The sequence below is a fragment of the Chrysemys picta genome, chromosome 5 (assembly GCF_011386835.1).
Source record: "Chrysemys picta bellii isolate R12L10 chromosome 5, ASM1138683v2, whole genome shotgun sequence".
Classification (NCBI taxonomy): domain Eukaryota; kingdom Metazoa; phylum Chordata; order Testudines; family Emydidae; genus Chrysemys; species Chrysemys picta.
This window is the reverse complement of record NC_088795.1, coordinates 80,823,695-80,850,767: the sequence shown is the minus strand read 5'-3', so window position 1 is coordinate 80,850,767 and position 27,073 is coordinate 80,823,695. Positions and strand designations below refer to the sequence as shown.

At 41.5% G+C, this 27,073-nt stretch overlaps 1 protein-coding gene across 5 annotated transcripts in view; it reads right to left on the bottom strand.

Moving 5' to 3' along the window:
- Positions 1-27,073, bottom strand: part of WWC2 (WW and C2 domain containing 2) — a 156,296-nt gene that overhangs the window by 13,926 nt on the left and 115,297 nt on the right. For 4 of the 5 annotated variants that reach the window (XM_005281937.5, XM_005281936.5, XM_042842068.2 and 1 more), the window contains 10 exons: positions 21,456-21,579; positions 16,570-16,650; positions 16,396-16,482; positions 13,476-13,668; positions 11,399-11,563; positions 10,435-10,550; positions 9,427-9,625; positions 7,484-7,648; positions 3,596-3,688; positions 1,432-1,674 (listed from right to left, as the gene is read on the bottom strand). In XM_005281937.5, the coding sequence (XP_005281994.2) occupies positions 1,432-1,674; positions 3,596-3,688; positions 7,484-7,648; positions 9,427-9,625; positions 10,435-10,550; positions 11,399-11,563; positions 13,476-13,668; positions 16,396-16,482; positions 16,570-16,650; positions 21,456-21,579 (1,466 nt within the window). The remainder of the gene's footprint in view (positions 1-1,431; positions 1,675-3,595; positions 3,689-7,483; positions 7,649-9,426; positions 9,626-10,434; positions 10,551-11,398; positions 11,564-13,475; positions 13,669-16,395; positions 16,483-16,569; positions 16,651-21,455; positions 21,580-27,073) is intronic. The other variant, XM_042842067.2, reaches the window with a different exon arrangement.

Below are 27,073 nucleotides of genomic sequence, written 5' to 3'. Positions count from 1 at the left end.
GACACTAGAAATGTAAATACTGAATACATTGGGTACTTCCTTGAGGGACTGGCTAAATTTAGATATTAAATATAAAATAATAAGTATTAAGGGACTTTTACAGTACTAACTAATGCAGAGATATGTACATGGTAATGGGGATAACTATTGATTGAAGTTATCCCTTAGTTTTTAATAAGGTAATAGCTTCATATTTGTCTAAAGTGTGGTGGTAGAAATAAGGTCTGATACTCAATTGCTTAACAAATTTATCTTTTTTTCTTAAATAATCAAACTTTTCTAGTTACAAAACAACAAGAAGGAGCTTAAACATACACAAAGAATCCACGTGGATAAAAATAACAAACTTTGCACTATCAGCACATTTCACCCAAGAATCTTTTCCCAACACGGAGCCCTCCACACTACTGTGTGCTAGTATTACATAACCATTTTAGAAAACAAGGAACTGAGGGACAGAGAGGATATGTGCCTTGCTTACAGAGAGTCTGTGGTAGATCCAGTAATTTATCCACGCAATGTGAGCCCCTACATTGCTCTAATCAGTAGACTATTTTACATACCATTTCTTACTTATTTTTTAATCTTTTCTGAAATGCACCTACCTCTTGGTGGGTGAAACTCAGCTCTCCCTGGCCAAAGTCAGAAGAAGGGTGTTCTGAAGGACAAACTCAACTGGGGTGGGGGTCCTGTGGGGCTGCTGCACAGTGCCTCCACAGGTATTATTACAGTCTATAGTCTCATATCATGGCTTCTGCCTATCTATGCCCTCTCTGTTGAGGTTTCTATTCAGCTACATCTGTGTAGAGTTTGAGCCAGCTACCACTGAATAGCAACTCCCCCCCGCCCCCCCCAAACAAAACAAAATCATTGACTTCAATGGGAGGAAGACTGGGATTTAAGATTATTAAACCTTTAAACGGATTTCTATATTGTGTCAGAACACAAACCCCACCTCCAAATGAAAAAGAGCGTTTCACCTCCAAATTAATTGGCTACTCAATTTGATGTTCAACTTTAGAATAACATTACTTCTGGTGTTTAGCGAATTCTAGGTTTAAATAAATAAATAAATAAATAAATAAATACTTGATCCTGGATTAATTCTTTAGTAGATTTTTTCCTTAGATTTCCCATGATCTTTTACTGATGTTACATAATTCAGCTTTGTATTTAGTTAAACTTGATACTCCTGTAAATATCTTCTAAAAACATCTAAACAACCAAATCTATCAAAGAACCTATAGTAAAGGGTTTTTAATTTTTTTTAATACTACTATGGAACCATTCCATCTATAGACACATTACAGGACATTTTTCATTTGTGCTTCCTTCACAACCAGACTATAAGGACTAGGTTTTTAAGCACAGACCTCCCAGGAAATAAAGGAGTGCTTATCGTAAAGTGATGGAGTTGTTCACTATTTATACCTGCTTTTCAGCTTGTTTCAAGAGCTTTTGGAATCGCTCATCCTCCAACACACACTGGGGAAGGTCAGTCTCTCCTCTGGCTTTCATCTCCTCAAGCTTCTGTTTAAGATCGCGCAGTGCCTGAAGTTCATCGTTCAGACGATTCTGTCGCGTCCGAGATGCCTGGAGGTCCAGCTCCAAGTCAAGAGAAGTGCGTACAGGGTGCTCTTGCGTAGCTCTTCGCATGATCGACTGGCATGCAGGCTGAATTGTTCAGGAACGATAATGTAATAAAAAGTAAGAGTACATTTAATATACAAAGGCTGAGGTAAGGAGTTGCCAGTTGGGTAAGGAATGTTCACATTTATTTTTTCTGAGCACAAGTTGCCATACCAGATCAGGTCAAAGTCCACAGGCCATCTACTCTGGAACTCTGCTTTTGGCAGCAGCCAGTGCCTAACGCTTCACAAGATGCTGTAAAACTCCTATAGTTTGTACATTACAGGTGCCATATGGCTATGCCAGAATAGCCATGCCAGCATAGCCCCCAATGTAGATGAAGCCTCCACTTCCAGGAGTTTTTCTGTCTATCAGAACACTACCTCCCTGAATGACATTAGCTATGTTGCCAGAAGCCCTCTCTCATGAAGATACAGGTGAGTCTCATCTTACGTGGGGGGGTTCCGTTCCGCAGTTAGCACATAAAGTGAAAACCGCATATAGTCAAAATTACATTGAGTTGAATGGCAGGCGGAATTGCCCGCCCTATAGGTACAGTATTAAAATTGTTATTTTTCTCTTTTTTTTTGTTTTTGCCGACCGCGTAAAACTGAAATCACGCATGTTAAATGCACGTAAGATGCGACGACCTGTAGCTGCATCTACAGTGGGGCTTTTGTTGTTTTTTTCACTCCCTTGACTGATATAGCTATGCTGACATAATTTATGTGTAGACCAAAAGCCTTAGCGAAAAATTGCTTTCTGACCCTCACAGCAACACAATTATGAAGTATGAGATTTAACAGTCTTTAGCTTTCCTAGCTCTGCATGTGTCATTAATAGTCATAAAATTATCCAGGACTTCTAAAGTTCCAGACATAGCATTTGATTCAATGACCTCCTGTAGCAGGCCTCAATCCAGCAAGGCACTTAAATACATGTCTAACTTTAAGCACGAGTAGTCCCATTGATTTCAGTAGGACTATTAATTTTCTAAAGTACCTTGCTGATTCGGGAATGCCAGAGATTGACCATAGTCTGTAAACAAGTATTTCCCTTTCAGTGCTTCAAATTTACTTCCTTTAATTAAATTGAGTTTTCTCACATGATGGTCAGAGTAAACCCCCCCAACTTTGCAATCTCTTCTCCTACATCAACTCTGCCATTCTGCTAAGTACAGTCAGCCTTCCTTAGACCCTTTCAATGCTTGTTGTATCTCTGAAGCCTAGTAACCAAAAATGGACACAGCCCCCTAGGTGAGAATGTAAATTTCATTTTATGTATTGTCATAATATCCTTTTCTCCTTCAAATCCCTTCATTATTCACAAAAGATCTTGGAGGAAATTCATTGAAAAAGAAAACTTAAGTATGGTTGAACCCTTGAAACTATGGGATTCCCCAACCCTTCCACCAAAAGTACGTTTAGGATGAATGTTGTCTGTGTGTTCTTTATGTATATTGTATATAAACATGCATAATATATTATTTTATATTTAAATAGTGTGTCGTATTATTGAAGGATCCCTATGACTTTTATACACTGTACAGCATATCTCTGAAACAACTAACTCTAAATGTGAGGGTGGCAACTATCTGGCACACATCCTAATAGTGAGGAAGGTGCAATTCTGCCCCAGGGTACCAGGGCAAACCTCTACTCTCACAAGAAATGCCATGGGATCGTTACTATCCAAACATTGGTGAGACAATTTTGTTGCTAAAGGTCGCATTCAACGGACCTAGACACAATTAATGGAACTCTGTTGATCTGCTTTGGAAAGATGATGGGCCATGACACAGTTGTGGCAAGATTTGGATCTGGGATCCCAGGGAGTCTGGGTGTTTCAAAGAGATGCTGAGATCACTCTATAGACTCCAGACGCCTAAAATCAAGCTGATGGTTTAAAATTAAATAGAAAAAAGTAGCAGATATGTGGATCACTGCTCAGGTGAGACGGCACTTACCCTTTTAACTCTCAAGCTCCGTCGTTCTGTGGCATTTCTCACAAAGAGAGACTTTTTGGCCAGTGTTGAGCTGTCACTGTCACTTCGATTCAGCTGTCAAAATATGGATATAAACACTCTGATATAAAACAGCGGTATATTTCAATACAAGGCTTGTTCTGTTTTTAAGTTAGAAACATTTAGAAAACCTCGTGGATGTGGGTCATTCTTGGGGTTCAATAAAACCTCTCAGTCCGATAAAATATATGTTCAGGGTTAGCATCTTAAAGAGCGCAGAGACATTTACTGCATGAAAGCAATCTGAAGCCACATAATGAACCCTAGGCTATTTAGTGGTGCTGAAGGATAACATTAGGTAATTTTACTCAATTTTTGTTCTTCAATTTACATTGCCAGTCCGGACAATATCAGTGGTTCTATAACATGAATATAAACATGCCCCCCATACACATCAAGATATTTCAGCAGTTTTTACTTGGAAGCAAAACGATGATTCAGCCAGTAGGTCGGCAACCTAACCTAGCTGAGACCCCATTTCCCAACATTTTGAAAGTCAAGCCCCCCTTTCAGGGGAAGGGAATCCCCTGCTACCTCATGTACTGTTAAAGGCCCACTCACCTTAATTTAATCAATCTTATATGCCTCCCCTGGGGGAGTTGTGCCCAATACTGGCTTAGCCAATCATATTCTCTTCCTCATAGAGCACATGACAGTCACAGCATAATGACGACACAGGTGATGGAAGGTTACTCATGGCTTGAAATGGATTGTTGCATCAGTCATCAATTATGGTGAAATTAAAATAGGATCATTTGCAGTTTACAATATTTTTACTGAAAATGCATTGTGGATTGTTTAAAAAGTTTAATTACCTTAGCACAGGGCATATTGCCAAAGCATTGGCTGTTTTACAGTTCTCTTACTTCCAAGGTTGCGAATACTATTCACTTGCCTGGGGTAGACCCTTATCAACAGAGCTACGCAGGGAAAAGCAAATTACTCTACATGTTCACCTGGCCAACAAGCAACAATCTCAACCTCAGTCTTATTTGGATTGAATATATGTATGTGCAGATCCTCCTACAAGAACATTACTACTTTTCAGAAATCATTACCACAGACTAAACAACAACAGTGGCTCTTTTCTTAGGCCATATCTACACTGTGTACCTTACAGCGGCTCAGCTGTGCCACTGTAAGGTCCTCCGTGTAGCTGCTGTATGCCGGCAGGAGAGAGCTCTCCTGCTGGGGAAATAAAACCATCCAACGAACGGCGGTAGCTTTGTCAGCGGGAAAGCGTCTCCTGCTGACAAACTGCTTTTGTCAGTAAAACTTGTGTCAGTCACGGGTGTGTTTTTTTCACACCCCTGACCAACAAAAATTTTACCGACAAAAATGCTGTGTAGACATAGCCTTAGTTACACTATAGAATCACAGAATATCAGGGTTGGAAGGGACCCCCTGCTCAAAGCAGGACCAATCCCCAGATAGATTTTTGCCCCAAATGGCCCCCTCAAGGATTGAACTCACAACCCTGGGTTTAGTAGGCCAATGCTCAAACCACTGAGCTATTCCATGACATGGCAGATTGTTCTCAAACTGAATAAGTATATCAATATATACAGTAGCAGAATTAAAGGAAAGCTGGTTTAAAGTCTAATACAGTTATCAGAAAGATTATTAGTACTCTTTTCTGAAGAGCTGAAAAAATTAACATGAACTACAGGAATTTTGCTGCTGAAATTTCAATGATTGACAAAATCAAAGCCATACAGCATTCTAATGCAGTATTTATGTGAAAAGAAGAACTTGTGATATGGATACATGTCCCTAGAGAGAAGTCAGTCTTCTCCCATACGAATTCAGCTGTTAACTCATCAATACTAATGATCAGACATTAGCATCTAAACGTTAGTTAAACACTTTTCAAAGGAACAAATGCGATTTTGGTCCCTACCTGTCCTTTGTGTCTTTGAGACTCTCCCCCTACAAACTCTACTGACTATACATACTTCATGAGAGTCACTTTCAAATCATCATCTGAGAAGAGGTGCTTTACTATAAGGGAGCGGACATCAGCTGGAGTGAATTGTCTGTAACTTGAAGTCTTTTAAACCATGATTTGAGGACTTCAGTAAAACTCTGCAAGAGGCTAAGGGTCTATTACAGGAGTGGTGGGTGAAGTTCTGTGGCCTGCAATATTCAGGAGGTCAGACTAGATGATCACAATGGCCCCCTTCTAGCCTTGAAGTCTCTGAGTGCATATCCATCAGATGTTTTCTGCCCAGGACATGCTGCACAGTGGGGGAGGAAGGATGGTCTTGTGGTTCAGGCAGTGGAACAGGACCCAGGAGGTCGGGGTTCTGTCACCAGCTCCACTACTGGCTTCCTCTATGATCTTTTGGCAAGTCACAATCTCTGTGTCCTGTTCCTGCCACAGTCACAATTTGAGATGCTGCATGGTACCTTGGTTTCACACTCTGGTTACATCTATACTAGCCAACTTCATAGCCATAATTTACCACCAGTTCAGCTCCACCCCTGGTAGGATGGGTGGAAGTTAAGGTGTTTATACTGCCATGCCCAAGTTTACATAACAGTAGCTAAAACCATCAGGGCCCTCTCTACATCACACCATCCATCATTACTTCCTCTGGAGGAGCTGCATAAGTAACAGCATTAGGGCTGCAAGGTTCACCAGTGTAAACAAGATCTCAATGTGCCGGGGTTAAACAACAGACAGTGGGCCCTGGATTCAGCCAAAAAGTTATCCAAAAGTTATGCAAAGCCTGTAGAGCAGAGTATTCTATGGGTACCTAATATGCTTAGTGAGTGCAAGAGGAAGTGAAAGGTCATTTCACAGGAGAGTCACCTTATGACAGGATAAATATAACATAGTGCTAAGTGCTTTCATACCAATTATTTTAATTTTTTAATCAGATAATCACCATAAAGTTGGGACCAACTTTAAAAATTTCATTATTTAAAATGGAAACTCCTGACCAATTGAGGAGTGGGATTGGTAAGGAATTAAAATGCTGAGGGAAAAAAATGACATACTTGCCACTGAAGCCATACTCAGATCAAAGCAAATATCAAATAAAAAAAATCAGTTTGTTTTTAAATTAAAATTTGTGTAATACAGCTTGTGATTACTTCTTAGATCTTAAAACAAAATGTCTTTATTGTTTAAATACCAAACACTTATAGCTATTGCTGATAAACTAAGGCAGTCTCCATGTTACCACTGTTAAAAGGGTGACTAAAACTGTATTGTCAGAACCAAATTTGAGACTAATGCCCAAGGCAGAGCTCAGGGACACAGTTGCAGCAGGGTTTCAGAACTGCATCATGTAGATGCTAACCATACTATCCAATCTGAAATCATGGTAAGCTTCAAAAAGTGATTCAAAACTGATAGCAGCTGAGCTTTTTCCAGTTTATGTTGCCCTCACACTGTACATTATTAAAAAATGCTAATGCAGTGTTTGCTTATTATGAGCTTTATTCTAACACATTTTCAACAGATCAAAATTGCCAGATGATTTCAGTGCATTGCAATGTGTGAATTACTGTTCTGTTTATACAGTGAAACACACCTGTTTGCAAAGGTCCAACACAAGTCACTTCATAGATACAAGCCCTCTGCAAAGGGTTGCTTTTCATCCATAGTAAAGTGCTTTGACACAATATATGAGTTCACTGTAAGCCTGTTCCACTGTGCATCAGTATGTTCTTTTGAAAATCCAAGAAAAGCACAATTTAGACTCTTGCAGGTGAAAAATGGGTTTTCCCAGTACATGACTCATTGCCACTAATGTGCCATTGCCAAAGAATTAAATGACTCTTTAGTTAATAGCATCTCAGTGAGAGTGCTTTTCCTCTTACCCTACAGATGTACTGGTTCCGCTCTCCTGGAGAGAAGGTTTGTGAGCGCACTAGCATGCTGTTCCTGACAAAGGGACGCTGTCTAGAGCTCAAGCTGGCTCTGTCCTTGGGTCGGACTGCCATATTCTCATTAACTGCTTCCTCGGTATTAGTCTCTTTATCAACCTGTCAAGAGAAATTTAAAATAAAAAATACATACACACATACACTCCCCTGCCAGCGATATACCTTGCAAGCACTGCTTTCTCCCCTCCCAAGACCCTTCTACCCTCCCAAGAAACTTACCCATAACTAAGTGCAGCAGTATTCAATTAAAAAAAAAAATCAGTTAAAAAGTGTAAGAAAAACCTTGCCAGGTGTTCCCTGTGCCCAATACAATTGCCACTTCCATCTGAAACTTCTATAGCAGGGGCCTCACTAATCTGTAAACCACAACCCAGAACAAACATTTGGGTTTGCAGTTTACAGCTTCACAGTCAGGGCCGGCTCCAGGGTTTTGGCTGCCCCAAGCAGCCAAAACCAAAAAAAAAAAAAAAAAAAAAAAAAAGCCGCGATCGCGATCTGCGGCGGCAATTCGGCGGGAAGTCCTTCACTCCGAGCTGGAGTGAGGGACCGTCCGCCAAATTGCCGCTGAATACCTGCACCTGCCGCCCCTTTCCGGAGCGGCCGCCCCAAGCACCTGCTTGAGAAGCTGGTGCCTGGAGCCGGCCCTGTTCACAGTGAGGTTCTGATGCTGTGCTGAGGGCAGGACTGAGAAGGGTGATGCCACATGCCTAAAGGACTAACGGGGCATTTCATATCACCCCTGGACTCCCTCCCCGCAGCAAACACCCTGAAACATGGCTACATCACCGACTTGCCCAGCCCACGGCAACTGCTTATCTGCCAACCTCACTAATCTGAACTGGGGCTTCCCACTCAACTAATTCATACAATATTAATTAGGTCCTACTTTATTTACTGTGCCCACTAAAGTAAGCATTTAGGTATCTTTTTTCCTTTTTCTACAGCAAAGTTGATTGTTCTTTGAAGTTTTCACTTATCTAGTTGTTCATACAGACCAGAGAATGTCTTAAGCAGCAGCACAGCAACTGTAGGAGGATTTGGCACTAGTAGATCTCATTTCAATCAGTATTGCAATCAGATATTGCATCGCCACCTGCTGCTTGGCCTCTGACTCACTGCTGAATGCAGGTCTTAACAAGGCTTAGACCACAGCTTTAGGCCACGATTCAGAAAATTACTTAAGCATGTGTCTAACTTTAAGCAGGTAAGTTGTTCTAGGCATGTGCTTAAGCATCTTGCTGAATCAGGGCCATGATCTGTGCCTGCCAGCCTGGTCCCCAAAAGACCCTCAATCCATTTGGCCACTCCCTGAACTAACTGAGAGCTAATTACAATCCCCAATGAGTCACTAGACCAAACATTGAACTTTTCCAAGTTCAGATGGAAGATTTATGTCTAAATTCCCTGCACTAACTTCAAAGATCTTAATTTTTTTTGAAAGCACAATCTTAAGAGAAATAAGAAAAAACTAAAGATGAAATCATGACATACATAAGCAAAAAATAACGTATACATTCATAACCTTAAAGCTACTAAACTAATTTTCTTTCAACTTGAATTTTTTCCTTACTCAGAGACCAAGTAAAGACTGGAGTTTTAAGGTAGTTGTTTTTAAGTTAAAAGCATGCAACATTTTCAACTAGAATGAATGTTAGAAGTTCACACTTGCCTAACTCAAAAATGACCAATCTGATTTTGCTCAAACTTACTATACAAACAATTGCTATAATAAATGTCATGGTAATCTTTAAGCTTTCAAACCCGATATACTATTATGGCATACGCCAAGGGAAAGAAGCAAATAAATATTTCATGAGACTAAGTGGTGTCTTCAAACATGCAGTATGCTTTAGGGAAGCACAATCTAAAATATTCACCAGTGTTGGGACTACAGCAGCTAACTGATTGCCAGGGGCATCAGCGTGGTCACTTTCTTTCCCACCCTTGTTTTCATCTGTCTTTGCTGTATCGTTGCATAATCTCAAGTTATCTGTATATCCGCCTTCCTCTGCCAATTTAACTCCATCCTCCTTTTCATCCACAATTTCATCAGACGCCTCTGCTAGCATTTCTAACCTGCAAGAACAAAAATAACCCAAGTTACCCTTGAATTGACAAGACCCACAGGAGAAAAGTACTGAAATGCCTAAATCCTGCACCTTGTACAAGAGGCGTATTGTTATCAATACGTTATCTTGATAAGAACAGGATGATTATAGTATCACCAAATGCTTCCAAATTACTCATGTGAATGCATTTTTAATTATATGCTCCAAGAAAAAACAGAAAGCTCTGTTATAATTCACCTTCGAGAACATTTTAACAAAGCTCACTAAATTTGATAGCACCATGCTGCTCTGGTGATAATGTACACAATAAAAATTTAATGCTATGAAAAAGCCTTATTAAAGCTTCCTGTACGTGATCACACATTTCTGTATGACAACTACAGAAAAGGCGTACTGGGAAATACTGTTCCTTAACAGACACAACAAGATACAGTAATTTAGCAACAGAACCTGTCCCCACTCATGGAGAAAGTTCACAACCCCTCCAAAACAAGAACAAATAGCACATATCCTGTCTATGACATGCAGCAGCCCCCTCACCCGAACTCCTAGTCATCTCTCATTATAGTTTATGGACTGCAATAAGATGGGACAAGTAACATTTGTGATGTGGCATTTTGGGACACAGTCAGTGAGTCAGGAAGAACTGAGTGGATTACACAGAAGGGGGGGGGGGGAATTAGAACTTTCAGTATATTTGGTAAACTTAAGTGAAGATAATGAATTGTCCCTGAAGAGGAAGTGATTTTTTTTTCCTGGCAAGTAAAGCACTTTTCCTAAGCCTACAATGAGGGTCAATGTAAAGAACAGCTTTACCAGTCTTCATCAGCACCCCTGTTCTCCTGCCCCTCCTCCTCCTCCTCCTCCGCCAGCTCTTGCTCTACCGCTTCCAGCTCAGCAGATGTCCTCTCCAGCAGAGCCGAGACAGCATCCTGATGGCGTAAATAAAGAGAATGAAACTAGACACAGTACATTAGGCAAGAAATGACAACGCTTACAAGAGTTGCGTTTCCCTGGCATTCCCTTACACCAGGAAAATGTGATTAAGTGATAATAAAAAGGCAAAGTATGGAAGTTTATGCCGGGGATCAGAATTCCAGACATGCTATATACTAATTAGTTGTGTGAAAACATTCAAAAAGAGATTTAAGTATTTTAATAGGGTGATACCATGAAGTATATTTCTTCTCTAATGAGGGGTGATTATAGTATCGCCTAAATAGGAAGAAAAGATTATTTTTTAAAATCACGTGTGTCTCATGCTGTTCTTGTGATGCAAGCACAAAGCAGAAAAGTTTGTTTTCACTGGAATGATTATGGTGCAATTTGCATAAAAAGTATTTTTAAAACGCAATGAAAATATTTTAACATTTAACAAAGAACAAAAAACAAAGCTGTTTCCAAAATACACACATGAAAATAAGAAACCAAGTTAACTAACAGGGAAATTAGGGAGACTCTTATTTTAAAAACAATGTAAGGAAGGTCAGAAGAAGAAGAGATTAAAACATAGGACCCAATCCTGCAACCCATAGTTAGGCCCTGATTCTACAAACACTTATGCACATGCTTAATATTTACAACCCCATATGGGACTAGTAAAGTTAAGCATGCACATGAGTGCATGCAGGATTGGGACCCTAGGCCCTAGTAAAGTCAACGAATAAGAACGGCAATTTGGCGCATATAACATTAGTGCAACTGCCTCAGTGAGGTGAGGGAGTAGGGGTCAATGCCTTTTTTCTTGCTTTCGCTGGCTTAGCCAACGCACACTGCTCACCAAGTCCAACGAGCCTGACAATTGCTTGTAAGGCAGAAACACCGATTCCTCATTTTGTTCCTTGTTCTTTTTGCCAGGAATTTGCTTGCAGGGCAGCAGATTATACCACAGAGTATAGGTCTCATTAGAAAATGATAAATCTGCAAGGCTGAGCTGAGTTCCAGCCTACACAGAATGACAGATGGAAGGAAAAAGTTAAAATTGGTCATTTTTCCTGTATGAGAGCTGAGCTCTCGTTCTACAGTATTTTTCATTGTACAAAGGGCACCACAAACTTGACAAGCATTTCTGAGTGTTTTACAGCTCAAAAAGCATTGTTTTTTCCAGTGATGAAACAGAGTTTAAAGACCAAATGGAAATCTGTGCAAGCTACTCAATATTGCATTTTTTTTTTAAATAAATAAAATACCAAGCTAAGCATTTACCTGTTACCAAAAAATGAGACCCCTGAAACCCCCCAAAATGCTTCTCTGGTATTCTGTAGCATTAAATAATGAACAACCGTTGGAGTCCACTGCAGAGTGCACATCTTGGGTTCTGGAGAGACAAAGCCACAACCCTATGGAGGACATTCTGGTCGATCTCAGTCCACTTCTCAGCAGTTGGCCCATCACAAAAATCACCCACAACCACCAATACTAATTGGAATCTTCCTGGCAGTATCAGCGAAGAAGAATAAGAGCGAATAGTAGGGGAGATTAAGCTAACTTTTTATTCAGGGAAGGGAGACCTTCAGGTGAGGGTTGAGGCTTACTGGTTGGGAACTATGGGGAAATTTGCACTATTGCTGTCAGGGCTATACCTTGGAGATTTAAGTTCTCTGTTCTGTAGCTAAATAGAGGATTTCAGTCTCCACAGCTGTCAGTCTGGGTGGCTGGTTGGCACAATTCACTGACAGCCCTGACATGTGTCCCTTCTGCAGTGAGGGAGACCCTGGTGCACATCTACCTGGAAGGCACCAAGTGGCAGCCCCTCTTCTGGCACCTCCAAAACCTCCTGCTGAGGTTCCAGTGCATTTCCCCCCACATCTTTTTTTGTATGCATTCCCTGACTATAACTCCACAAAGTCGCTGGGCCACCTCATCAACCTCCTCCTGGCGCTGGCCACGATAACCATCCATCAGTCCAGGAGGAGGAAGCTCGAGGGGAGGTTCTTTACAAATGTGGGGCCTACTTGTGGACCCTATTTGTCTCATATACCTGTGCAGAGTTCCTTTGAGCAGTGTCCACTGGCTCCTTGGACGATGACTCAGAGCTAGAGGCATTGTTCATGGTTTGCAGTTTATATTTTAAAGAGTTCTTGATTATTAATCAGTGTGCCTCATATATATCACCACTGCCACTGGGCAACAATATGTGATGACAGTGATAACAAATACAAAATATGGAAAGACTTCAAAATAAAACAATGATCTCTCCCCATGACAGTGTCCTGGAAGGAAAATTTCCTTTTGTCTTTTTTACATGATGACAAGCTTAATGGTAAATGAAAGCAAGTTATTAGTTATGTGATGATGACACAGTTAATCATGTCAGAAGCCAGAATAAATGGATAATGTCCCAGTCTACAGTATCCTGGATTGTTAATGTCACATATTATTACAATGAAGTATACTAGTCTCAAAACATGGACCTTAATGCAGTCTACACAGTGTTGTACAAAAGATTTGCATTCCAGGCAGTGTTTTGTTATAACACAAGTTCACATCACTTTGTTTTACATATTGTATTTTATACTTTGGAGACCCAATTCTACTCTGACTTGCATCAGTGTTACACTGATGTAACTCCAATGAAGTTTAGATGAAATGACTCATGATCTACATCTGTGTGCTATACATCGATTTATCATTGTGCAATATCATGGCAAGATAGAGCTTTTAAAACGGTCTCCATCCAACACCGTATTGTATACATGTGGAATTGCAGAGAAATGTAATCATCAGTGCTATTGAGACAACCCAGATGAGGTGCTGAATTCTTCTGGGAGCGTTGCAGAATTCTAGAAGCCATATTCGTCAGTGGGGAATAAAACAAACAAATGCATGCCAAGCAAAGCTAATATAAAAATGCATACCAGGCATTCTTCCCGTCGAGTTTTACTGACAGAACAAACATCTACATGTAATGTCTTCTGCTGCAAAGCTTCTTGGGAAATGGCTACTCTGAATATCTCATTGAATAAAATGGTTTCCATAGCAGGATGGACTTTAGTGCGGAACAGACAGCTGATGTCAACTGAGGATGGAAGTACTGCTACCCTAAAATACCTGAAGGGAACAAAATAAAATGATTTACATGTGTAGCAAATAGCACCTAGTATGCAAGCACAATTACAATTTAAGATCATTCACAAAATCCAAAATTAATGGCTTCTTAACATTTTACCCCTGTAATTGTCTCATGCTCAGCTGCAGGTGCACTATGCTTAACACGTGCCAGCTGCTGAGGGGAAAAGTGAATCACTGCAGCCAGCCTTCCACCGTGGAGGGAAACTGATCACAAGGTTTGAAGGAAAAGTGCATGCCAGGGAAATGGACAGGCAACAATTCACTTGAGAGAAAGGAGAAAGAGGGGGCTGATAAATTTAACTTCCCACCTGTCCCTTGCACAGCCATTTCCCCAAAAGTTATTTCTGTGCCTTGGGAAGGTAATGACAGATGAGGTAGGCATTGCTGACTCTATCCAAATGAATCCTTTGCTTTAGTATTAAGTGAGAGACGCTGAAGATCATGTCACAGAAAGTGGGATACATTATCCTAATGGAAACAAGAAATCCTAGAAAGTTGAAAGATCCTTTTGGAGCAGAGACAGAGTTGGAAAATTGAGAGAAAAAAGTTAAACACTTAGAAGTGACTTCAGTAGCATGGTGGAATGCATTTCTGAGAAAAAGGAAAATTGAAAACTAGTAAAAGAGAAAGAAAACAGCTAGGAAAGATGAGAAGCAGTACTTGACCGAGATTAATATTATCTAGTATTTAATAATCACACCCCTACTCCCACGTGTAGATGTAGCCTAAGTTCAACAGTCTCTGTACTCTTATTGACACCCTGGCCAACAGTGTGGTTTCCATATTTGAATCCTGCCTTTACATATGCATCAAGTGTACCAAGGATCTTTCCTTAACCCTCATCTTTTACGCACCTTCTTACTTTAGCTATCTTCATTTTCACCTCACTATCAACTACCTTGGACTTCTCTTCTATATTGAAGTCCTCTAACTACGATTCCCAAGTATCTGCTTTTATTGACTGTATCAGGTCACAGATATGTCAGCTTTCTACTGCTGAATACTCTGAAGACTTAAAAGGACACTGACAACTGAATGTCTTAAATTCCAAATTGTGAAAACAAGGTTTCATAAAACCTACCATCAACAGCACAACACAATTTTTTTTTAAAAAGGGACCAATGAAAACAGGTGTTTTTTCCAAAATGCACATTCTCCGGTGTGTTTCAAAGATGGCAGTACTAAGTGAATAAAAGTGAAACTGACTTCATTGATTGTCATTGTCCAAGCTAAGAAAAATGTAAACGGCTTACAAATACAGACAAGTATACTGGATTTTAAAAATTCTTTCACTTCTAACAAGCTATGGCTTTGTATCAGAAGAAAACAGCTCATATTTTTTAAACTAACAGTATATCTTGGAGTCCTTTTTGTGGAGTAAAAAATTCTTTGCCCCAGGTCTCTGACTTCAACCTTTTACTTTGGTCCCAAGGCCAAAAATATTGGGAATCAACTTATTTTTCTTACTATATCTTCAGAACATTGTTAATATTTGTACTTCACTTGATCTTTAATGCTCTAACTTTGACAGCCTTCTTCATACTGTACATTAGCCATGTCTCATCTCAACTTTCCATTTTCACGGTCTTTCTAAATTTCTGCACTATAAATTTTAGGGGGGGGGCATAATAGTGGTAGACACAACTATTAACTCCAAAAAACAAGATTGTGTCACACACATCCTTCATGTTCACTGGCTCCCTATTGATCAGTGAACCCAGTTCAAAATAGCCTTAAAAATACCAACTGTCCATGGACTGGCACCATCCTACCTCTAATCATATTAAGCCTCGTAACAGCCTGTTGAGATAGTCAAATATTACTGTATCTATTTTGCAGCCTGGAAAATTGAAGCAGTTGTTTGTCCAAAGCCACGCAACAAGTTAATTTACAGATCTAGGTGTAGAACTCAGAGATCTTTAATCCCAGTTCCCTACTCTAACTACCATAAGGTCCATCAACGGCTGTTAGCCAAGATGGTCAGGGATGCAATCCCATGCTCTAGGTGTCCCTAAATCTCTGACTGCCAGAAGCTGGGACTGGATGACAGGAAATGGATCACATGATAACTGCCCTGTTTTGTTTATTCCCTCCGGAGCATCTGGCATCAGTCACTGTCAGAAGACAGGATACTGGGCTAGATGGACCACTAGTCTGACCCAGTATGGCCATTCTTATGTTCACTAAGAACACTCCCTCTTGTTTCTTTCATTACTTCCTACATCAGCCATTTTTCAATACTTTCATCAACCTTTTTTCCACTTTTATTGTTTTGATATTTCTATCTATACAGCACAACGCAGAGCTTAATTTTTGAGAGGCACTCAAACATCACTTGTTAGAGATGATGCGTCTCAGCATTTTTGCTGTACATTAGCCATGTCTCATCTCAACTTTCCATTTTCACGGTCTTTCTAAATTCCTGCACTATAAATTTTAGGGGGGCATAACAGTGGTAGACACAACTATTAACTCCAAAAAACAAGATTGTGTCACACACATCCTTCATGTTCACTGGCTTCCTATTGATCAGTGAACCCAGTTCAAAATAGCCTTAAAAATACCAACTCTTTTAAAAATAACTATAACATATAATTATACAGTATCTAAAGCGACAGTACCTTCCAATAGGAACGAGTAAAGCATAATCACAGAAATCGTGCAATGTACACTTCAGCATTACTGCTCAATGATTATCTTACTTACACTCTGGAACCAAAGGGGACAGAGAAGGCATGAAGATTTCTGAGCTGCATTACAATTACCACAAAACTTGAACTGCTTTGGTCATATCTGTTAAAATAAGAAGACAATGTGAGGCAGTTTTGCCAGAAGTGTCCCTAAATATGAATAGATGTTTCCCATTTGCTTATTACTTACCTAAGTCCTATTTGCACCTGGGCAGCCTCTAGAATTGTCGTGTCATCTTCACTATATACAGCATCTTCAGTTTCATTTGGTCTAGATCAGATAAGTAAATAATTGGATACAAGGGTAAGAAAATCATAGTTAACTTTCAATTATCATAGAAGAATACAGAAAAAACCCATAAGCCTCCCAAAAGACCGATTTAATTGAATCGCTTATCTGTAGCACAACTAAGAATTTCAGTGTTTGTACTGCAATGGCACAGGTTTTAAGACCAGCCACTTCAGTGTCTGACTTAGGAAAGGCCTCAGGCCAGCTGTTTAAAGTGGTCAGACTAATAGGTATGAGTGCAATAATGGTGACCAGCTATGCACAGTAGATGGATTCAGGGATATAGAGAAATGATGTCTTGGGAACTAAAGAGATGAAAGAACATTTGACCACACATGGTATCAGGAGCTTATTTCAAGTCCAGTCTATCTGGGGGGTTGGGGCGCTGTACAATGAGGAGGATTCTATGAAAAAAATTAGAACCTGTATTCACAAGTACTAGGAGCACTAGCTCTTCTCTCTCTCTCTCTCTCTCACACACACACACACACACACACACACACACACACACACACACACACACACTGATTGGCTGTTTGAGGAAGGACATGGCATTAATGAGATTCATTGATTTTATGGCCAGGAGTGACCATTGTGACTATCTAGTCTAACCTTCTGGATAACAGTCCAAAGACATCACTTTCTGATGAAAAGAACAATGCACACATTCAATACAGTGTCAAGACATCATGCCATGATTAGTTTGTGATTGGGACTCCATTCTACATGTATAGCTCTTTCTTCTCATAGCTGCCCAATCACTTCTTGATTGCAGGCAAAAGAGAGGAAAAACACCCACTCTTTCTCCCTACCTTTTGTTGCTGGAAACAACAAGGAAGTCTTTCTCTTCTTTCCTTCCTCCATCTCTTGGTGAATGGTAGACAGGAAGGGGATTTCTTCCCTCTTCCATCTGCCCCACCATTCTTAGCTTTTTAGAGGGATAGGAAAGATCCCCATAGATCCTGCCTATTCATATTCTGCTTGCTGCAATAGTGATAAGCAGCATGAGGTATGCTCTTGTGACCAAGATGGACTGGGACCCAACAGATAGTCTCCATGACAGCCATATACAGCAGCACAAGTCACTGCACATGACTATAATCTAGGGCTGTCAAGTGATAAAAAAAAGTAATCGTTATAAAAAAATTAATCGCAATTAATCACATGATTAATCGCGCTGTTAAACAAAAATAGAATACATTTATTTAAATATTTTTGGATGTTTTCTACATTTTCAAATATATTGATTTCAATTACAACACAGAATACAAAGCATACAGTGCTCACTTTATATTTATTTTTTATTAGAAATATTTGCACTATAAAAAACAAAAGGAATAGTATATTTCAATTCACCTAATACCAGTACTGTAGTGCAATCTCTTTATAACGAAAGTTGAACTTACAAATGTAGAATTATGTACAAAAAATAACTGCATTCAAAAATAAAACAACGTAAAACTTTAGAACCTACAAGTCCACTCAGTCCTACTTCTTGTTCAGCCAATCGCTCAGACAAACAAGTTTGTTTACATTTGCAGGAGATAACGCTGCCTGCTTCTTGTTTAAAATGTCACCTGAAAGTGAGAACAGGCGTTTGCATGGCATTGTTGTAGCCAGTGTTGCAAGATATTTACGTGCCAAATATGCTAAAGATTCATATGTCCCTTCATACTTCAACCACCATTCCAGAGGACATGCGTCCATGCTGATGACAGATTCTGCTCGATAACAATCCAAAGCAGTGCGGACTGATGCATGTTCATTTTCATCATCTGAATCAGATGCCACCAGCAGAAGGTTGATTCTCTTTTTTGGTGGTTCAGGTTCTGTAGTTTCTGCATCAGAGTGTTGCTCATTTAAGACTTCTGAAAGCATGCTCCAACCCTTCATCCCTCTCAGATTTTGGAAGGCACTTCAGATTCTTAAACCTTGGGTCGAGTGCTGTAGCTATCTTTAGAAATCTGATATTGGAACCTTCTTTGTTGTTTGGTCAAATCTGCAGTGAAAACATTCTTAAATTGAACAACATATGCTGAGTCGTCATCCGAGACTACCATAAAACAAAATATATGGCAGAATGCGGGTAAAACCATGGAAAAGGAGACATTCAATTCTCCTCCAAGGAGTTCAGTCAGAAATTTAATTAACACTTTTTTTTTTTTTTTAAAACAAGCATCATCAGAATGGAAGCATGTCCTCTGGAATGGTGATTGAAGCATGAAGAGGCATATGAATGTTTAGCATATCTGGCAGTAAATACCTTGTGATGCCGGCTACAAAAGTGTCATGTGAATGCCTGTTCTCACTTTCAGGTGACACTGTAAATAAGAAGCAGGGAGCATTATCTCCCAAAAAGGTAAACAAACTTGTTTCTCTTAGAGATTGGCTGAATAAGCAGTAGGACTGAGAGGACTTGTAGGCTCTAACGTTTTACATTGTTTTGTTATGGCGTGCAGTTAAGTTAAAAAAAAATCTATATTTGTAAGTTGCACTTTCATGACAAAGAGATTGCATTACAGTACTTGTATGAGGTGAATTGAAAAATACTATTTCTTTTGTTTGCCATTTTTACAGTGCAAATATTTGTAATCAAAAGTAATACAAAGTGAGCACTATACACTTTGTATTCTGTGTTGTAATTTAAATCAATATATTTGAAAATGTAGAACATCCAAAAATATTTACTAAATGTCAATTGGTATTCTACTGTTTAACAGTGTGATTAAAACGGTGATTAATTGCAATTAATTTTTTTGAGTTAATCACGTGAGTTAACTGATTAATCAACTGCCCTACTTTAATCACAAGCTGAGAATTACCTGTGTAAATCTAATTCCACCCAAACTTTGCATTAGAGAGGGACCAAGGAAGTAGCAATAAGATCGGATGTGGAATAGGCTTAGTTTAGGCCTTAGAGTTCAGGCTGAAGTACAGATCCACAGCTTTAGGACAGGACTGAGTGGTGTGGATACTCCTGAGATGTTCTGGTAAGATTTTAGTTCAGAATGCTAGAAATCTCACAAGATCTTCTATGCTAGGTTTCATCTGAATAGTTTTATTTTGTCTTTTTGATTTGAGAAAGTTTTACCAGAACTTAATGAAGCCCCACTCCCTCTACGACACCATAATGCAGTGGTTCTCAACCGGGGGTCCAGGGCAGCATTAGACTCCCTGGGGCCCAGGGTAGAAAGCCGAAGCCTCACAGTATGGGGCTGAAGCCCAGGACCCTGCACTCCGTCACCTGGGGCTGAAGCCAAAGCCTGAGCAATGTAGCTTCTCGGGGGCCCCGTTGCATGGGGTTCCAGGCAGTTGCCCTGATTGCTACCCCCTAATGCTAGCCCCCCTAATGGCACACATGGGCTGTGGAGTTTTTACAGTATGCTGGGGGGGCAGGGGGAGAAGGGGGACTCAGAAAGAAAAAGGTTGAGAACCCCTGCCATAATGTACCTTCATTTGCCCAGCAAGTAAGGCTATTGTGGCTGCTACTGGAACATTTAAAAGAGGGATATTAGATAAGCATCTCATTAAAACACACATCCTGCAGTCCTCAAACCTCCCTCCCCAGATCTCTTAATATCAGATACCTGCAAAAGTTGAGGTGAACACTGAAGATCCTAGAGACTCCCCATAGTCTGCTTTTGTTTGGAATATTCTTAAAATTCTATTATCCGTGCTAAAATTTGTTTATTGTTCTAAGAAACCTATAGTTTACATATTACATTTCTGCTTAGGACATCCTATTAGCAAGAGAAATGGGAATAGAAAACACTATATTAGAGCAACATGGCCAAATTAAGGTGACTAAAACAATTTAAATCTAAACCTTAACTATAGTAGCACTGGTGGTCCACTAAAATGTGCATGTTTCTGAATTTATAAAAAAGTAAATATTTTGTTAATATACTTTTCTTTATAAATTAAGCTGCAAATGGGTGGATGGGCAGGACAGAAATAAATCTCCTGGGACCAAAATGCGCTAATTTCAGTCAAAAAGTCTCTCGGTTTCTTAAACCTACTTAGGGTTACCATACGTCCGTTTTTTCCCGGACATGTCTGGCTTTTTGGTAATCAAACCCCAGTCCGGGGGGAATTGCCAAAAAGCCGAACATGTCCGGGAAAATACTGGCCGGGCACTTCCCCTCCCGGGCTCCAGCTGCTCTGCTCCTCCCCTGACTCTTCGGCTTAAGAGCCGAGCTGCCCGAGGGCTCCGGCTTCAGGCAGCCCCCTTGCCTCCGGACCCCGAGCCGCCGGCCGGGCACTTCCCCTCCCGGGCTCTAGCTGCTCTGTTCCGGCGACGCAGGTTCTGGAGGCAAGGGGGCTGCCCGAAGCCGGTAGCGCTCGGGCAGCTTGGCTCTTAAACAGAGCCGAAGAGTCAGTGGAGGAGCAGAGCAGCTGGAGCCCGGGAGGGGAAGTGCCCAGCCGGGGGCGTAGAGTCCGGACGCATGGGGGCTGCCCGAAGCCCGAGCACTACCGGCTTCACGGTTTGCCGGGCAGCCTCCAGACCCCTGGCTGGGCGCTTCCCCTCCCGGGCTCCAACTGTGCTGGGGAAGCGCCGGCTGGAGGCACAGGGTCTGGAGGCTGCCCGGCAATCCATGATGCCGGTAGCGCTCGGGCAGCCCTTTTCGCATGGCTGGGAGGGAGGAGGGGGAGTTAGGGCGGGGACTTTGGGGAAGCGGAAGGGGCAGAGTTGGGGCGGGGGTGGGGCTGTGGTGGGAAAGGGGCAGGGCAGGGGCCTATGGAGTGTCCTCTTTTTTATTTTTTAAATATGGTAACCCTAAACCTACTGTTTTACAGAAGCTTCATATACACCACTGTCTCCAGCCACAGACTCATCAGACACTGCAGCAGATACACAAGTTGCTTTCTCCTCAAGCAGCTGACTTACTGCTCTTCTTGGTAAGTTGACACCTAAGCAAGGGAGGAAGAATAAAAATTAGTGCTAGACAATTACCAGCAAGGTAACTGCACAGCTTAGAACACTGCCAAGTTGAAAGTGATGACCCTTAGCTCAATTTCATGGAGTAATTCTGTTTCACCCCACTGAACAGATACAGGATGTATTACTATTGTCGCTTATTCTAGTTAGGGGGTTACATGTCTAAACTGATGAGCTTGAAAATGCAGAACTATTATTCCCTTCCCAAACACAGGCTTCTCTCACCCTTATTAGTCTTTATCTTGAGCTTTGAACCTACATTTCCAATTTTAAATTCTCACTGTAATAAAATTTCAGCAGCACACAAGACCAGGGCTGACAACTATGTTTTATTAACAATATATAAGTGATATAGAAGCTTCAGGATTTCCCTCCTAGAAATGCAAACTCCCATTTGGTTTAGCCAAGGAATGCCTAACACTATCATCAAAAACCTTTAGCACCAGCTACTACTTAATTTTAACCTCCGAGTCATATTCATATGCTAGTGTCCTGCAGTGAACACACAGCATTCGTTGAAAGCATCATTTTGCCGTGAAATAAGTTGCAGGCCTATGGAGCTTTTTTTTTTTTTTTTTTTTAATTTGCAAAGGAGTTAGGATATTGGTATGTGTTATGCACACCTCCTGAGTCATGACTTTACATCTTGTTAAGATGTTAAAAATTTCAGGCTTCGGTTTAGAGGATCGATTGCTACATTTCTGCTTTTATATGTAGCAGTACAGATGCTTTTTCCTTGATGATGAAGTGCTCCCCCCTCCACTCATGTGAGGGGTGAAGGTGATGACAAGATTTATTGATTACTCCCAGGAATAAGCACAGACGCCTGAAATTGACTTTGACAATGACAGAGACTGACTGTGGAAGAACTTCATGGTTATTCCGAGTTGGCTGCTGCCAGCAGGGACCTGTAGAGGAGAGTAAATCTGTATGTACTTCACCTATACAGAAGCGCCTACAAGAGACAAGTACAGAGGCACTTTATCTGCAGAGAAGTTTTGTATTGTAATAGGTGGCACTGGAAGCACCACCTATAGTTAAGTTTATCTGCTTTCCATTATAGAACCTTATTTTTAGTTGCTTATAATACTCTGTCAAACTTTAACCATTTAGGCTGAAATTTTCCGTGTAAGATGTCTGCCTCAGACTGATTTTTTTTTTTTTTTTTTTTTTTTTTTTTTAAGTTTCAGCTAAAACAGTCCAGCCATTTCCAAGATTTAAATTAGGGAAAAACAGGTTTTGCCTACATTCAAAAAATTCTTATAACCATTTCACTGAGGAGCTCTAACACTCTGATGCTTTGGTACATGGACTTGAATTTGGTGAGGTATAGGGGAAGTGCCCTAGTGTCAGGCATGTGCCTTTTGCTGCTTTGTGAAACTCCACATAAATTAGACCAAATTATAAGCCTATTAAAAAAACCTGCAGTTTGCACATGATCCGTAGAAGCTTTTTAAAATTTGACAGCTAAATTCTCAAGTCAGGTCTACCCTTAAAACACTGTAGCGCCAATGGGAGTTTTCCCGTCGGCATAATTAACCCACCTCCATGAGAAGCGGTAGCTATGTCGATGGGAGGGCTTCTCCTGTCGACACAGCGCTGTCCACACCCATGGTCAGGTCAGTAGAAATGCTTTGCTTGGAGGGGTGGGGTGGATTTTTCACACCCCTGAGCAACAGCGTTATACCAATGTAAGTTTTACTTTAGACCTGGCCTCAGACTATTCCATCTGCACTGAGCAAGCTCTATCCCCCTAGCTGCAGAGGTGAAAGTAAGCTGGTACGGTACGGCATACCGGCAAGAGCCGGTACGCCATGCCAGACTGGACCGGCTTCTCCAGCGGTAATTTAAAGGGCCCAGGGCTCCAGCCACTGTGGGGAGCCCCAGGCCCTTTAAATCACCGCCGGAGCTCCGGCAGCCGGGCTCAGGCGGGGATTTAAATGTCCTGGAGCTCTGTCCCCTGCGGGGAGACCCGGGCCCTTTAAAGCGCTGCCCAAGCCCTGCTGCCGGAGCTCCAGCAGCGCTTTAAAGAGCCCAGGGCTCCCTGAAGCGGCCGGAGCCTCTGGCCCTTTAAATCGTTGCCGGAGCCCTGCTGCCGCTACCCCAGCAGCAGCAGGGCTCTGGAGGTGATTTAAGGGCCCGGGGCTCCCCGCAATGGCAGGAGCACCCGGCCCTTTAAATCCCCACCCGAGCCCGGCTTCTGGAGCCCCGGGAGCCAGGCTCCGGTGGGGATTTAAAGGGCCAGGGCTCCCCGCAGCAGCCAGAGCCCCAGGCCCTTTAAGTCACCACCAGAACCCTGCCACCGCTACCCCAGCCCTAGCCTGAGCCCTGCCGCCCCGGGGTAGCAGCAGCAGGAGCCCTGGGCCCTTTAATTCGCCCCTGAGCCCCGGGGCTCCCAGCCACCTCTGCAGCTGGGAGTAGCTCCAGAGTGATTTAAAGGCCCTAGGGTTCCCAGCCACAGTCGGAGCCCCAGGGCCTTTAAATCTTGAAAGGACTCACCTCTTCCCGTTGAGGACACGCCCACTCAGGACTCCGGCATACCGGAAAGTCCTTAAAGTTACTTTCACCCCTGCCTAGCTGCCTAGCAGTTCATCAGACTATGCATGCACCATCCACACAGTTACTTAACATGCTCCATCCCAGGGCTGAGCAGAATGCTTTCTACAATTGCTCCTACCAGCTGCAAGTGTCCTACAGACAACAGCCCAATTCATTCCACAACCTGATTCATTCCCTGAGCACCATTCATCCTGTGCACTGAGTGAGGCAGGAGTCCTGTGGAAAAAATTGTACGTGATCATGTAATGAAAGACTATCATAATACAGACATACAAAGGGGCGGAGTTAATTGTTTCTCGCATTTCCTAACTTTTGAGTGCTTGATTTTGCAACCTTAATATACTTTTAATGTAGGCTTTTTAATATATTTTTGTTTTATATTTATACACTCACAGCACTACATATATTAAGAATAGGAAATCTCAGCATAAAGATTAACTTCATTTATAGCTTTTAAAAAATATAAGTGCTTTTAGAATTAAAGATACAGTGAGACTATCAAGAACGAGAGCTACAATTTAGGGCTTTTTTTTTTTTTTTTTCCTGACCTATACCCCTTTTCTCCATATCATCCCATCAAAACATGTAAAACTACATTTCTTCAAATCAGCAAAACCAGGGCCTTGGATTTCTCATTGGTCATAGTATGCCTGCCTTTCACACCTGTCTCTTCATTCGCCCTGCCCACTTGGATTTTGTGAACAGCTAGAGTATTGAAAGTTAGCATAAAGTTAGTTGTTGAAACTAAGCTGTATTTTTTTAAAATTGGTTGTGACTCATCTGGCCACTGAAGAACTGAACTGAATCATTCCCTCGCCTCTTACATCAGATTCTGTGAGGCTTCTAAAGCAGACAGAACACTAAGTTCCATCACACTGAAAAGACAAAGAACAGCAAGAAGTAAAGGTAAAGTAAAGCTCTAATTTTGCACTTCACAGATTCAGAACATTTGGGCTTTAGAGCTTGTCTACACAGGAAAACTGTCGCAAAAAAAGTCAGGGTGTGAGTTTAAAGCACCAAGAAGCAAGTACAGTAATTCCTCACTTAACGTTGTAGTTATGTTCCTGAAAAATGCAACTTTAAGTGAAACAATGTTAAATGAATCCAATTTTCCCATAAGATTTAATGTAAATGCAGGGGGGTTAGGTTCCAAGGAAATTTTTGGGGGGCAGACAAAAGGCATTATATACTGTACAGTACTGTACTGTGGTTGGGAACTGCCCCTGGCTTACCTCACAAAGGTAGAGCCCGCTGCAGGCAAGGACACTAGGAAGCACCTTCACGGCAGCAGCTTCCCTGGAGAAGAACAGGCGCCGACTTTGCCGGGGGATGCTCCAGGCCCGCCTCTTCCTGTCCCCGCTCCACCTCCTCTCCGGAGCACGCCGCATCCCTGCTCCTTCCCCTCCTCTCCCCCGCGAAAGTCCTAAGCACCACCAAACACCTGAATGGTGGCACTTAGAACTTTCTGGGAGGGAGGGGCAGGAGCGGAGACGTGGCGCTTCCCTGCTCCTCCCCCTCCCTCCTAGCACTTTGCGCTTAAGACTTTCTGGGAGGGAGGGGGAGGAGTGGAGATGCAGCACTTCCCCGCTCCTCTCACTTCCTCCTAGAAAGTCTTAAGCGCTGCCAAACAGCTGTTTGGCGGTGGGGGAAGCGCTGGAAGGGAGAGGGAGGAGGCGGAGAAGAGGAAATTGTGCATTGCTCCCTTGTAAAGTCGCTGCTCTTCCACAGCATCTTACAAGCAGTGGACAGAGCAGGCAGCCAAACGATGTTATAAGGGAGCATTGCACAACTTTAAACGAGGATGTTCCTAATTGAGCAGCGATGTAATTTTGAAACAACGTTAAGCGGGAGGATGTTAAGTGTAGAGTTATTGTAGTGTACTAGCTCCCTATGTGGACACACTTATTCCACACTAAGAGTGCCCATGTGTGGGTTACCTTAGTCCACTAATTCTGCAATAGCTATTTCTCTGGGTAGACAAGTCCTTAGTCAACTTCTGACATCTCTTTCTGTGCATAACTGAAGGAGACAAAAGGAAGTCCGAAGTGCCTCATGCAATCCCCTGCTGGCTCCCCATGCTATGAACTGGAAAGTATTGAAATTCTTAGCATGATAAAACCATTGAAAAAGATGCTGCAATATATTCATTTACATAATAGATATTTTAATTCTATCTTTCCTTTAAAAAATTACCTTTTTTGGGGTTGTTTTTTCCAGGTACTCCTTGCTGGTAAATTCCAGCCTCAAATGACTGAGTCTGTGGCCCCAATTATCAAAGTTGGGCATATAAATTGGGCACCGCCACATTATGCATCTGGACAATCAAATTAGTACTTAGATGCCCAAATACCTATGTCAGACAATTAAATGCCAATGTAGACCTGAAATGGTTAATTAGGAACCAATTGGATCACCATGTTGGCTACATGTTCTTTTAGAAAAACACAAATCTTTGAAAAATGTACATCATTATTTTGGTTCACAATAACTCAGCAGCTGGGAGATGAAGAATGGTAAGAAAATAGCATTTATAGACCTAACATATGTAATGAAATGGGATTTATGTAACTAACTTCTGAAACTGTATTTGAGGATTCATGGAAAAGAGAAACAGTTAACGCCAATCAATCAGGGTAATATCTTCTCCTGCAACACTGAATGGGCAGTGACAGCCCTAAAATATGGCAATTCCGACACAGCAACTATTCACCTTTGATCATTAGGGCAAATCCACACACATAGGCTAGTATAACTGGTTGGACAGAAAGCAGGATGTGTGTCCTGGAAATTACATTCCCAGTACACAAAGGCCATTGAGCGTATGATTATTTCTTCCTACCTGGACATCACTAGAAAGGAGGAGGATTTTTTTATTTAAAGGAAAGAGAAGCAGCCTAACATAAATAA